At 35.1% G+C, this 13,820-nt stretch overlaps 1 protein-coding gene and 1 pseudogene across 1 annotated transcript; both read right to left on the bottom strand.

Annotated features, from left to right (window-relative positions):
- Nucleotides 1-1,095: 1,095 nt before the first annotated feature.
- On the bottom strand, nucleotides 1,096-2,455 carry LOC127901448 (isoaspartyl peptidase/L-asparaginase 1-like; annotated as a pseudogene).
- An 8,814-nt stretch (nucleotides 2,456-11,269) lies between these two features.
- Nucleotides 11,270-11,860, bottom strand: LOC107176919 (receptor-like protein 9DC3). Its single transcript, XM_015530081.2, has one exon. The coding sequence runs from the start codon at nucleotides 11,858-11,860 to the stop codon at nucleotides 11,270-11,272; it is 591 nt and encodes a 196-aa protein (XP_015385567.2).
- Between the last annotated feature and the right edge of the window lie 1,960 nt (nucleotides 11,861-13,820).

Here is a 13,820-nt window from a genome sequence, read left to right as displayed (position 1 = left end):
GACTTAGCTCTTGCCTTGCTGTATGATGTTGTTATTCTAAAGCAAAATTAGATTGCATTAGACCATCTCATTCCTACAATTAGATAAACAATGTAACTGCCAGGAAATATAATAAAGAATCACATATTAAAATGTAAAATTCAGTATCAATTAAAATTAGGAATTTGAAGAAGTGTCACTAAGAAATTAGCAATATTACAATTAAAAAAATGATAAAAGACATTAAATTATGCTTACACGATTATCATTGTTTATAAAAAAAAGTATTCACTTTTCAAATGAAAAAAATTAAAGGAGCACCGAACAGGGGATCTCAAAAAAAAAAAAAATCTTATAATAGCTCTATCTTGTAAAGTATACTAGATAAATCTAGCATAAGAATAATTGGCAACAAAACTCTAAGACAAAATATCCGTGTTATACATTCTAAATTATTATGGAATGAAGAGACCTAATGAACACAAAAACAATATGATATTATGAATGAAAAACATGGGCTAAAATCTGGAAAACTATATGTTTCATGGAAAGAAAAAGATCACCATAAAAATCAGAGCTTATTACATACTGATTAAATTCGAATATAATCTAAGCTTGCACTTGGTAGGAAATTGGTAATATGCTAAAACACAAGTTCATGAAAAAACATATAAAGTCAAAAGTCAAATTCTTTTTAAGTACTAACAAATTAAAACCTCCTTCCAAACAAACTTAAACATTTAACACAACAGGCATAGGGCAGTAAATCAGAAGCACATACATTCTGGAACATTCTAAGCATCCCACGAATGCTAGCAGCCATCAATGGTATGGGCTTCTTAAACTGCATGGCAAGCCATTAAGCAAAAGGTAAAAATTATCATGCAAGTGTACATTAAAGAATGATAACGAGAACTTCCAACAAGGCAAGAAAAGCAACCATGATAAATTTCTATAACCATTTTCTCCTAAATTATGTAAAGAAAAATAGTAATTTAACTATATAAATTTCTAACAGGCATTTAATCAAACACCTTTTTTTTTTAGCTTTTCCCATTTATGGATGCTACAACTTATCTAGCACCGTAGAGTTCAGGCTTATTTAAAGAAGTTCCATGATCAAGATTCCCTCAAAATGAAAATACTTAAAGATAATACAATTGGGTCAATCACATTACACCGCATATTGGAAACATCAAATTGGGGAACAGTAAATTCCTAGGAATTACTCAAAGTTACCTTTATGACTCCCTAAGCAACTGGAGCAGAACCAGATGACTTATTCTACAGAAGTCCATATTCCGATCTGTGAATATCCATCTTCAGTAGCACAAGCTCGAAACATGCCTATTGTGTTGAAAGGCATGGTAACTTCGCCTGATGCAGACACAACAATTAATCTATCTGGACCCTTTTGGCTTCTTTTGCCTGCTTCAGCCTTTCAATATTTTCTGGAGTAATAAAATGATTAGAATCTATAGTTTCGACACCTTGCTCCCTTGCAAAAGCCTCGCTCCACATCTCTTTGTATTTCCATCCATGATGCAAGCTTCCATCTCAACTGTGCCAGCATTTATTAAGACAGATCCCTTGCCCGCATTAAAATTCGAGTTGTTTTCTAGTTCACGAACCACAAGTTCGACGACGTCCAAGGCATGTTTTTGGGATTTGAGAGCGTCTACGCTGATGTCTAGACAGTGGCGAAGGGCGGCCTCACGTGGCTGGCGGCGCTCCGGAGGCATAGTCACCGGAATGTCTCCTGGTCCACCGTGTAGAGCGATCGCCCATCCCATTTTCTCTGCCAACTAACTCTCTGTTAATCAAGCACCTTACATGTGCAAAAATCTTTCAAAATTGTAAACCAATTATAAATGTTAAATCTTCAATTGGCATTCAAAATTTTCCAAATCATGATTTCTTAGACAAGAACGAGTAAAATGCACAAGATAATTGAACATGAAAATTTCAAGATAAAGCCAAACCCTAACCATCATGATAACCACGAGCCACCATTACCTTACCCCTCCACAACAAATCCAATACCATGCAAATCAATCCCAATCAATTTCTACACCAAAATCCCAACAAATTTTACTATTTAGAAAACTAAACCCACAAGTTTTAATACATACCCGATGTCAATTTTTAAAAAGAAAAATTCAGCAACCTTATCTGGATATGGATTGATTCGTCGAGGAAAAAAAATTAAAAAACCAATTGATTCTCATGGTGGTGGTAGATCGGCTTGTGGAGATGACGAACAAATGAAAAGACTGAGAAACAACGTGAATTGAGAGAGCAAGCAAGCGTGACGGCTTGAACGGAGGAAGAATGGTGGCATTTTGAATGGCAAAATAGTGTAGCTTTTATGATCTATTAAGAATGAAATTTTAATTCTACGGTTTCAAATGATGAAAGAGAGAGGCAAAATGGAGAGTGACTGGGAGAATGTCCGAGACTTTGACAAAATTGTGTGTTTTAAGCAATCTCATGGTAAATCGTAGCATTTTATCTTTTTGTTTTTATTTTTTCAATTTTTAAAAAGGTACTATTTGATTTTTAAAATAAAATAATATATTAAAATTTGGTCAAACATAGTCAAAATCATAACTCTATAACAATTTTTTGACGGAGCAAATTTCTATCACGTTTATATCATTAATTATTGATAAACAATAATTCTATGACAAAACCATCACTAATACATGATAGACCCATATTCTATCATGAGTCCGTCATGCTTTTATGATATATACAGAATCTGTCATAAGCTTTCTGTCATCTATTGTTAGTTTTCTTGTAGTGGAGAAACATTGAGGGCATGAAGAATTTTCACGTACACAAAAGTATTCAGATATATCTTGAACCAACACTTCATTAATTACTCATTAGGGATTATTAAATGAATTTTTTTCAATCAATAGCAAAATACAATATTTTAAAATTTGAATGATATATTTACTGAGCTTATGAGTTTAGTTATTTTTAATCAAAGAATATAGTATGTGAAGCTAATAAATAAACTTTCGTAATATTATGCAATAATTGCATAAATTGGAGAAATTAAATAAATAATAGAACGCGTGCTAAATCAACACGGATGCTGATTGTTTGGTGTAACAACTTATTTTTCACCTCCTAAACCTAAAATTGAGGATCTATCTATGGGAGGGGGACAACAGCAGGAACAAGAGTAATTTTAGTTGAAACATTCAATAAATTATTTTTAGATCATAAACTTGATCCATAAAACTTTGAAGTCCAAATGATCTTTGATCTAGCCTATTTAGGTAGTTAAAATTTAAGGTTTTAAATGTGGTAATGTAGTAAGTAGAATTTGTGGTGTTGAGTATGTTTGTTAGGTTTGATGTATGATTATGATTTATGTGGTAGTTAGGTTAATTTAAGGTTATGATTAAATTGTAACAAGTATAAATACCTCATTTTTTAATTGGTTTAAGTAACAAGTAGTAGTAAAGCTTCTTAGCTTTAAAAGAGCTGCAATTGAGAAGTTATATTGAGCTCAAACAAAAAAAGAGTATTTTGAGTATTTGATCATTCAAATTCGCTAATAAAGTGCTATTAGAGCCAGTAATCAGTGCTCCATATAGTCATGTAGCATATCAAATCAGAGAACTTGACGAGAGGAACGTTATGCCGTAAAAATCACCATGATCGAACTTTAGACGCCCCGTACTTGCTGCTGGAAGTTTCCACCCTAAAACTAAGTCGACTCACGAAGTTAAACCAAATTGAACCAAGGTGAATCACTCTGAATTGAGCTAGACAGAGATAAATTGATTCAGAGCCGAGTCAAGTGAACCGAGTTGAACTGATCCGTTGATCGTTGACCATCAGCCATTAACCATTGATCGAAATTTAAAATTTTGATCTGAGTCCCTCCCAAGATTTTTTAATGCTCTGGATCCATCCATACAATCATAATTTTCAAACTTTAACTCTATAAAGAGTTATGAGAAGTAGTGGCATGACATCATTCTAAGTTTCACTACTAAAGGGAAGCAACTTCGACAATTTGATTATTAAAATGAAGGCCCTTCTTGGAGGTCATGATGTTTGAGAAGTCATTGAAAAAGTCTACAATGAGCTAGAATATGAGGCTTTTTTGACTCAACAACAAAAAGATAATTTAAAGGATTCAAGAAAAGAAACAAGAAAGCTCTCTTCCTTATCTATCGAGCATTGGATGATGATAGATTTGAAAAGATTTCAAGTGCAACTTTAGTGAAGAAACATGCGAAAATCTTGAAACATTTTATAAAGGAGAAGAGAAAGCGAAAAATGTGCGTCTTCAAACTCTAAGAGGTGAGTTTGAATCATTCCACATAAAAGAACCTGAGTCCATTTCTGATTATTTTTCAAGAGTTCTAGTCGTTTCAAATCAACTGAGAAGAAATGGTGAGAAGATAGAAGATGTAGAAATTATAGAAAAGATGCTTCTCTCATTAAACCTAAGATTCGAGCTCATAGTTGTGACAATTAAAGAGACAAAAGACTTGAAGAGTATGACAATTGAACAACTTCAAAGTTTGCTACAAGCCTACGAAGAGAAGCATAAAAATAAGCAAGGGATCAATGAGCAGCTCCTCAAGATGCAAATTAAGGAGAAGACAACAAGCCAAGGTAATGAGATAGGATAATGGTCTCGAAGTAGAGGTAAAGGTCAAGGAAACAATGGAGCACATTATCGTGGATGAGGCAAGAATTTCAACAACAATAACTCCAACTATGAAAAAGGAGAAAGCTTAATCAGTGGATGAGGATGAGGCAAACCAAAATCAAGGTATAAAAAATCCTAAGTACAAGGCTACAATTGTCTAAGGTTTGGGCATTACATTTTAGAATGTAGAGCTCCAAGTATCAGAGTTAATGAGAAAGTGAATTATGTCGAAGAAAAAAATAAAGAAGATGGTACACTTTTACTCGCATGTAATGACACCGGTAGAGATCAAGTAAATGCATGGTATCTTGACATAGGTACTAACAATCACATGAGCGAAAATAGAAACATGTTTATGGAATTGAATGAATTAGTGAAAGGCAATGTTACTTTTAGATATGATTCAAAAGTATTAGTAAAACGAAAAGGTAAAATTCTTTTTCATGTAAAAGATGGTAGCCACCAATTGATTTCAAATGTTTACTATATGCCCAATATGAAAAGCAACATCATCAGTTTAGGTCAACTCTTGAAAAATGACTATGATATTCAATTAAAAGATTATAATCTTTTTTTCTAAAAGATGATAAAGAAACCTAATTACGAAGGTGAAAATATCAAAAAATAGAACGTTCTCTTTGAATATTCAAAATGATGTTGTAAAGTTTTCAAAGAATTGTTATAAGGATGCATTCTGGCTTTGGAATCTTCAATAAGGGCATCCTAACTTTGAGGACTGGAGCTACTATCCAAGAAGAATATGGTGAAAGGTTTACCATGCATCAATAACTTTGATCAACTTTGTGAAGGATGCTTACTAGGGAAGTAATTTAGAAAAGGCTTTATAAAATAGTCAAACTTAAAAACAAAAAAGTTGGTCGAGCTCATTCACACATATGTTTATGGTCTAATCAAGTCAAGCTCCCTTTATAAAAGTATTAACTTCCTATTCTTTTGGGTGTACCTTTTGAAGTAGAAGTTAGAAGTCTTCGAAGCTTTTAAGAAGTTTAAAGTTGTAATGGAGAAATAAAGTGGGCACCAGATTAAAGCCATGAGATCTGATCGAGGAGCAGGAATTCCTTTCCAAAGAATTCCAAGGGTTTTGTGAAGCAAATGGAATTTGACATCCTTGACTGTTCCATGATTCCTCCAGCAAAATAGCATAGCAGAAAAGAAGAATAGAACCATTCTCAACATGGCAAGAAGTATGTTGAAAGGTAAGAGATTGCCTAAAGAATTTTGAGCTGACGTTGTTACATGTGCAGCTCACCTATCCAACAGATCTCCATCAAGAAGTGTATAGGCAATACATCACAAGAATCATGGAGTGGCAGAAAGTCAAGCATATCCTATTTAAGAGTTTTTGGAAGTATAGATCATGTATATAGACCAGATGAGAGAAGAACCAAACAAGATGACAAAAATAAAAAGTTTATCTTCATCGGCTATGACAACAATTCTAAAGGATGTAAAATGTACAACCCAAATAATGGGAAGATCGTAATCAATCAAGATGTAATTTTTATGGAGAAGGAGAATGGGATTTTAATTCTCATGTTAAAGACCTCAACATCTTTCCACTTGAAGAAAAATGAACAAATAACAAAGGAGTAAGTAAGAGAAGAATAGCAAGAGCCCACTACTCCACCTACCTCTCCAGCATCAACCACTCATGAAGATTCACCACCATCATTTTTCAAGGAGATGAGATATAGCATGCACATAAAGTTTATGAGATTTTTATGAGGTAATTGAGAGACTTGATAGCCTCACTCTCTTCTGCCTCTTTGCTAATTGTGAGTTAGTAAACTTCCAAAAAGTTATACAAGATGATAAGTGGAAAAAAGCAATAGATGAAGAAATCAAAGTCATTGTGAAGACTAACACTTGGGAACTTGCTACTCTTCCCAAAGGTCACAAAGCCATTGGTGTCAAATAGATGTACAAGATGAAGAAAAATGTCAAAGGTGAAATTGAAGAGCACAAGTCAAGGCTAGCTACAAAAGGCCATAACTAAAGGGTCGATATCAACTATAATGAAGTATTTGCTCCTGTTGCCGACTGGAAACTATAAGACTAGCCATTTTATTAGTAGCCCAAATGAAATAGAAAATTTTCCAAATATATATGAAGTCTGGTTTCTTTAATGGATTCCTCGAAGAAGAAGTCTATATTGAACAACCAATAGACTATGGATAAAAGAGCATGAAGATAAAGTTCTGAGATTGAAAAAACTTTTTATAAGTTAAATCAAGCACCAAGGGCATGAAATAGCAAAATTGATGAGTATTTTCAAGAGAACGCCTTTATTAAATGCCTATACAAGCATGCTCTTTACGTAAAGACGAAGATGAAGATATTTTGATTGTTTGTTTATACCTAAATGATATCATCTTCACTATAAGTAATCCAAGCTTATTTTAAGAGTTCAAGATAGTGACTACAAGAGTTTGAGATGACTGATATTAGACTTATAGAGTATTATCTCAGTGTTAAAGTTAAGCAAAAAGAACAAGACATATTTATTTTCCAAGAAAGCTACGTAATAACTCTATGAAATGATAGTTATTATGGCAATTCTAGACTTAAATCAAGACCACTTAGAGAGTAAATGATGTGTTTTTACTACCTTTTTGTTACGTTTTGCATAAACATCCATTTTAGTTTAGTCTTAATAACTTTTGCTTGATTTAAAGTAATTTGTGCTCAAAACATGTGCATAATTATAGGTTTTCAGAAGTTTATAATCCATGAAGGGATAGTTGTTGTGCAAATTTTAATGTACTCGCAAGCGCACGAATCTATTGTAGTGTAGATCAATGGTGACGAGTGTCGATCCCACGAGGAGGTGGATTTTAATTATATGTAGAATTAATTTTATAAATGGGTGGTTGGAATTGTGGTGGAAGTGATTTAAATTATTCTAAAATTGGAATTGAAATGGCGAGAATAAATTGACGAGAATTAGATTGAATTGACGTACTTGGGTATCTGGATCCGTATCAACATGCAGTATGGGCTAAATAATCCGTATTAATGCCAATTAAATCATGAGGGGGGAATCCACACCTCATGAACCACGCTCTAATCAATATGGTGCTAAGGGCTTATCGTGCCAAATAATAATAACCTTATACTAGAGAGCCGGTGTAACCAAGGCGGTATCTAGACAAGACTATTATTATTTGTCGACGAGAAGTCAAAACATCCACAAAAATTAGAGGGGAAGAGAAAATAAATTTACCAAATTAAGCCCATGACACATGTTGAGATTTCACCTTCAACCCAAGCTTGAAAGAAAATTAGCCACTCATAGTTGAACTAGGGGCAAAATGGGAATTTATTAAAATACGAAGAAAACACAAGATGGAGAAGGAATTACAGAAAATGGATCCCAAAAATGGATTCAGAGATATCAAATTAGGGGGGGAGGCCCCCTTTTTATAGATACATAGAGTAAATCATGGCCATCGGATTAAAAACAGTTTGGACGCTCAGGATTGCGCCACGTCATCAGTCAACAGTCCACGGTTTGACCACGCGGATGAACAGTAACACGGTTTGACTCGGATGAACAGTAACGCGGTTTAACTCGGATGAACAGTAACGCGGTTTGGTTGAAAATAATCCTGTGTGATGCATGTACCGTACGCGAGATTTTTCATCCACTGATATGTTGCCACGTCACCATCAACAGTACATAAGAATTTTAGCCCAACAGGATCGTGACACCTCATCAGTCAATGCCACATCATCGGTCAATGCCACGTCATCATCCGTCTATGTGAACAGTGTCGTGAACAGTAACGTATACAGTACCGTACACGTGAATAGTACCGTACATGTGAATAGTGCCATTTTTCCTTTTATGCTCCTCCTAAGGTTTTTGACCGTCCTGAGTTCAAAAGTGATGTCCGTTTTGCCGTCTGATCTCTCATTTATTGTGAAATGACTATAATGTCCCTAAAATACATAAAATACTTAATTAAAATAAAACACATGTAATTAAATCACAAGAAGGTTAAATACATAAAAGTAAGGGTTGTTAGTAAGACTTGAAATGTAAAATGACGGTTTTCTCCTTTATAAATATGCATTTTCTAACACTCAACAATAGTGAGGCAGTAGGCTAGCAAAAAGGAGGAAGAATATGACAACAAAAGAAGTGAAACAAAACCTGGAACAGTGCAGTATTACAGTCGTTGTTGGAGCAACCATTGCTGTAACAATCCTGGAACAACGATGAAGAAAACTTAGCGCGGGATATCTGTAAAATTGCGATCTGCAGTTTCATAATTTGACTCATGTACGCCCTAGGCTTTTGTTTACCCTAATTTTCAGTTATAAAAAGGGGCGTGCATCACATAAAACGGCGGAAGGAATTAACATTGAAAAAAATCAAGAGGAAAAGAAAAAAAAAGATCAGAATTGAAGGGAACCGATGCTGCATCCTTGAAGAATCCAGCAGAGTCATTTGGATTCAATCTTTGTCGTTCTCACTTGTTCTTCTCTTACTCTTTGATTGAACCAATGTATTTCATGACCAATATTTTGTTGTTTGTTTTTCTCTGTCAAAGTATGAATTAAACTTGTTGTAGTTGAGTGACAAACAATCTAAATGGGTTTTTGATTGTTCTTATGAGTTGCTACATAATTGCTATAGCATTTTACTCTAGTAGTTGTTATTATAACTGTTATTTCAGTTGACCACTCATTTAATGGTTCAAGTTAAGATAGAGCCGCAAAAGGACATGTCTTAGTGGATATTATTAGAGTAATACATGATCTTAATTTGAGTTTCCTGGATTAAGTTTATCCTGAATCCCATAAGGGCTATACTTGAAGTTAAGATTTGTGAAGAACTAGACATAGGTACTCACCTTGTAGGGTGGAAAGAATAGATGTTCATAATGCCATGCCGTAGGTAAAATAGCAACTGATCATTGCTAAGATACTTAAAGGTATGAGAATTCCAACACGCGACAGCTGAGGGTGCATAATAATTCTGCCCAGTGCTGTAGAAATTGCTGTAGCAACCGATGCTAATTTGATGAAAAGCAGTCAACCCATGAAGAGAGTTTGATCATTCAACTACCTTCTTCTCATTTGATTCCTCTACGCAATTTATTTAATTTATTTCATTTCTGCATTTATTTATTTTCTTTCCTTACAATTATCAATTTTGGTAGTAATCAACTTTCAATTTGTTCATCTTGAAATAAAGGTAGATTGCACTATTGTGATTGTTGTAGCATTTCTAGTAACATCAATCCCTGCGGAGACGATCTTGAATACTCATCATTTTATTACTTGTTGTGTACACTTGCGCATTAGCATCAATAGCCATTGATTGAAAATTACCCAACACTACGCAAAGAAAATACTCAAGAAGTTCAAAATGAATGAACGTAAGCCAATAACCACGCCAATGGAATACACAGTCAAGTTGTCAAAGTGTGATAAAGGAGAAAGAGTAGATCCAACACTTTTCACTTATACAAGGCTAGACATTCTCTACGTTGTTGGACTAGTTAGTCATTATATGGAGACTTTGACTACCACTCATTTTAATGCCACAAAGAGGATCCTTTGCTATCTAAAAGGCACAATTAACTTTGGCTTATTATAATTAGTTTCTAATGACTATAAACTCGTTGGATATAGCAATAGCGACTGGAGTGAAGACACAGATGATCGAAACAATACCATTAGTTTTATGTTCTTCATGAGAGATACTACTTTCTCATGGATGTCAAAAAAACAACTAATCGTTACACTTTCTACCTGTGAAGCTGAGTATGTAGCTAGTATATCAAGTATTTGTCATGCAATCTGGCTAAGCAATTTACTAAAGGAGTTGGGTTTGTCACAAGAAGTACCTATGGAGATTTTTGTCGACAACAAGTCAATAATTGCATTAGCTAAGAATTCTATTTTCCTTGATCGAAGTAAGTGTATTGACACTCACTACCATTTTATACGAAAGTGCATTTAGAGAAAACATTTGCAAGTAACTCATGTCAAATCACAAGATTAAGCAGCTGATATCTTTACTAAGCCATTGAACTAAAAGACTTTACCAGATTGAGAATTTGCTTGGTGTCATAGGATCAAGTTTAGAGGGTTATTGAATCATAAATGTTTTCCATACAATTTTGAAGCCATAATGATCTTTGATCTAGGTTTAGGTAGTTAAAATTGATGGTGTTAAATGCATAATGTAGTAAGTAGAATTTTGTGGTGTTGAGTATGTTTGTTAGGTTTGATGTGTGGTTATGATTTTTGTGGTAGTTAGGTTAATGTATGGTTGTGATTAAGTTGTAACAACTATAAATACCTCCTCTATTAGTTGGTTTAAGGAATAAGAAGTAGTACAACTTCTTAGTTCTAAAAGAGTTGTAATTGAAGAGTTGTATTGAGCTCAGAACAAAAAAGAGTGTTTTGAGTGTTTGATCATTCAAATTCTCCAATAATTCTAACGGAGATGAAAATCAAACAGACTTTTGATTATGCTCAAAAAAGAAGCGGCACAATTGTTCTAAAGCAATAAACACACTTACAAATAACAATTTAACCTTTTTGGCCACAAGTTACTTTTACATATTCTATCTACCTCCTTTGTCTTCGTTTTGCTCTTCTAGCCTTCATCTGCTGGTGGTCTCCTTCAACCATCCTCGCAAACCATTGTGGTTTTCTTGCTGAGAATACCATGTATCCAATAGACAATCCAATTACCAGTCCAAATGCATACCCCATCTTCGCCATTTTCCAATCAAACCAGCTTGTAGTTTCATCTTCCTCATGATCAGTAGAAGCCGAAGGAGGCGCTTTTGGCACCGCGTCATTGCTGCATGTTACTGTCAATGGCTCTCCACACAAATGAATGTTCCCAATATATGAATCATTTTCAAATGTATTAAATTGATTGCCTCGAGGAATGCGTCCCCAAAGCCGGTTATATGACAGATTTAACAATGCAAGGGTCGTAACGCTTAATAACTGCTTTGGAATCCTTCCTTCAAGCTTGTTGAAAGAGAGGTCCAATGATTCAAGTGCTGTCATATTGTCAAACGACACCGGAATATTACCTGTCAGGCTATTGTGTGAAAGGTTGAGCACTTTGAGTGATTTAAAGTTTCCAAGTACTTTAGGAATCTCTCCGCAGAACCGATTGCTTGAAAGGTCCGTAGCTCTAAACATGATTAAGATCCTATACTGTTAAAGTATGAGCTTAAAACTGATTTCCAGAAGATCAACCGTCATGTCAGTTTGTGGTCATGTTGGTATACGACATGTCAGCCGAAAAGGATACAAGCCTGTATGACAAATTTTGGTCGTCAGCCAAAGCTTTAAGAGAAGCACGTAAATGTCACGTGCTTCCACTTACTCTGAACGGCATGAAAGAATGTCATTTTCGGGCTTGCTGTTAGTGTGAATTCAACACGTGTCCTAGAAGCTGTTAAAGGTCAGTTACAACAGGCGGGAAAATTCTGGGTTTGTTAGCCAACAAACCCAGGTTACAGCTGGTTGACAGGGGATCTTCTTGAGAGTCTTCTAGCTAGTATAAGTAGTCTTTGAGACTCAGAAATCATATAGCGTATCACTTGTAACTTTGTCTCTAAGCTTGTAACTTGTTCTTGGTTAATGGCAAAAGGCTGTTGCTCTGTTCTTCAGTGGATGTAGGCTCTCTCAGCCGAACCACTTATATCTGTTGTTCTTTACATATTGTTTCTGGTGATTTGTTTGAGTGATTTGATTAAACCATTCTTAGTTCTTGATTAGAGAGTTCAGCTAATCCTGGAGATTCTTGATTGGGTATGTAAATCTGGTCTAGGTTTAACAAATTGGTATCAGAGCTTATATCTCTTATCTTTGATCCAAGAAATGGGAACCTCTAAATTTGAGGTAGAAAAATTCACTGGAGAAAACGACTTTCATCTATGGCGGCTCAAGATGAGAGCTCTGTTGGTTCATCAGGGGCTGGAGGAGACTTTGGGTGATCCAAGATCTGAAAAGAAACCCAGCAAGCTTTCTGATGAAGAAATGCGAGATGCTTTAGATAAAGCTCATAGCACACTAATCTTGAGTCTGGGAGATGGAGTTCTCAGGGAAGTGGGAGACCAAACTACTGCTGCAGGCCTCTGGAAAAAACTTGAAGATCTATATACCAAGAAGTCTCTAACCAAAAGACTTTGTACCAAAAAGAGGCTATATACTTTGCAAATGGAGGAAGGAAGCTCCCTGGCAACTCATATTGATAACTTTAACAGAATTATCTTGGATCTTGAAGATATCAATGTGAGTCTTGAGGATGAAGACAAGGCAATAATCTTGTTATCATCTCTCCCACCATCATATGAACACTTTGTAGATACACTGCTTTATGGAAGGCAGTCAATATCAATGGCTGATGTAAAAGATTCTCTCAGCTCTAAAGAAGTCACAAAGAAGGCAGAAACAAAAGCTGGGGAAGGTCTGATGGCAAGAGGAAGACCTGAGAAGAAAGATTACAATAAAGGGAAGAAAAGAGACAAGTCAAAGTCCAAGAATAAAAATCTGAAATGCTTTCACTGTCACAAGGAAGGGCATTTCAAGAGGGACTTCCCAGATAGAAAGAACAAGGGAAATGAAGGGCATGGGAAGAATGGTGATGCTGCTGTTGCATCAGAAGATGAAGGCTATGACTCAGCTGGTGTCCTTTTGGCTTCTGAAACTCAGACAAACAGTAAGTGGATTCTTGATTCTGGATGTTCATATCACATGTGCCCTGATCAAAATCTTTTTACTACTTATAATGCTTTTAATGGAGGTGAGGTTCTGATGGGGAATAACACAATGTGTAAGGTTGTTGGATTAGGAACCATTAGATTTAAGATGTTTGATGGGATGATTAGGGAGCTAAGAGATGTGAGGCATATTCCTGATCTAAAAAGAAATTTAATATCTCTAGGCACTCTAGATCAAATTGGATGCTCCATTAAGGTTGAATCTGGAGTAATGAAGGTTGTTAGAGGGTCTATAGTAGTTATGAAAGGGAATAAGCAAAATGGCTTATATGTGCTTCAAGGCACTGCTGTAACTGGGGATGTTAGTATCTCAGCAAGTCTGGGTTTGGATAAAACTCTCATATGGCATCTAAGGTTAGGACATATGAGTGAAA

The sequence above is a fragment of the Citrus sinensis genome, chromosome 3, assembly GCF_022201045.2.
Source record: "Citrus sinensis cultivar Valencia sweet orange chromosome 3, DVS_A1.0, whole genome shotgun sequence".
NCBI lineage: Eukaryota > Viridiplantae > Streptophyta > Magnoliopsida > Sapindales > Rutaceae > Citrus > Citrus sinensis.
This window is presented reverse-complemented; position numbering and strand designations above follow the sequence as displayed.

Excerpts from the sequence above, each read along its gene's own strand:
- LOC107176919 (XM_015530081.2), bottom strand. The coding sequence starts at position 11,860 with ATGTTTAGAGCTACGGACCTTTCAAGCAATCGGTTCTGCGGAGAGATT.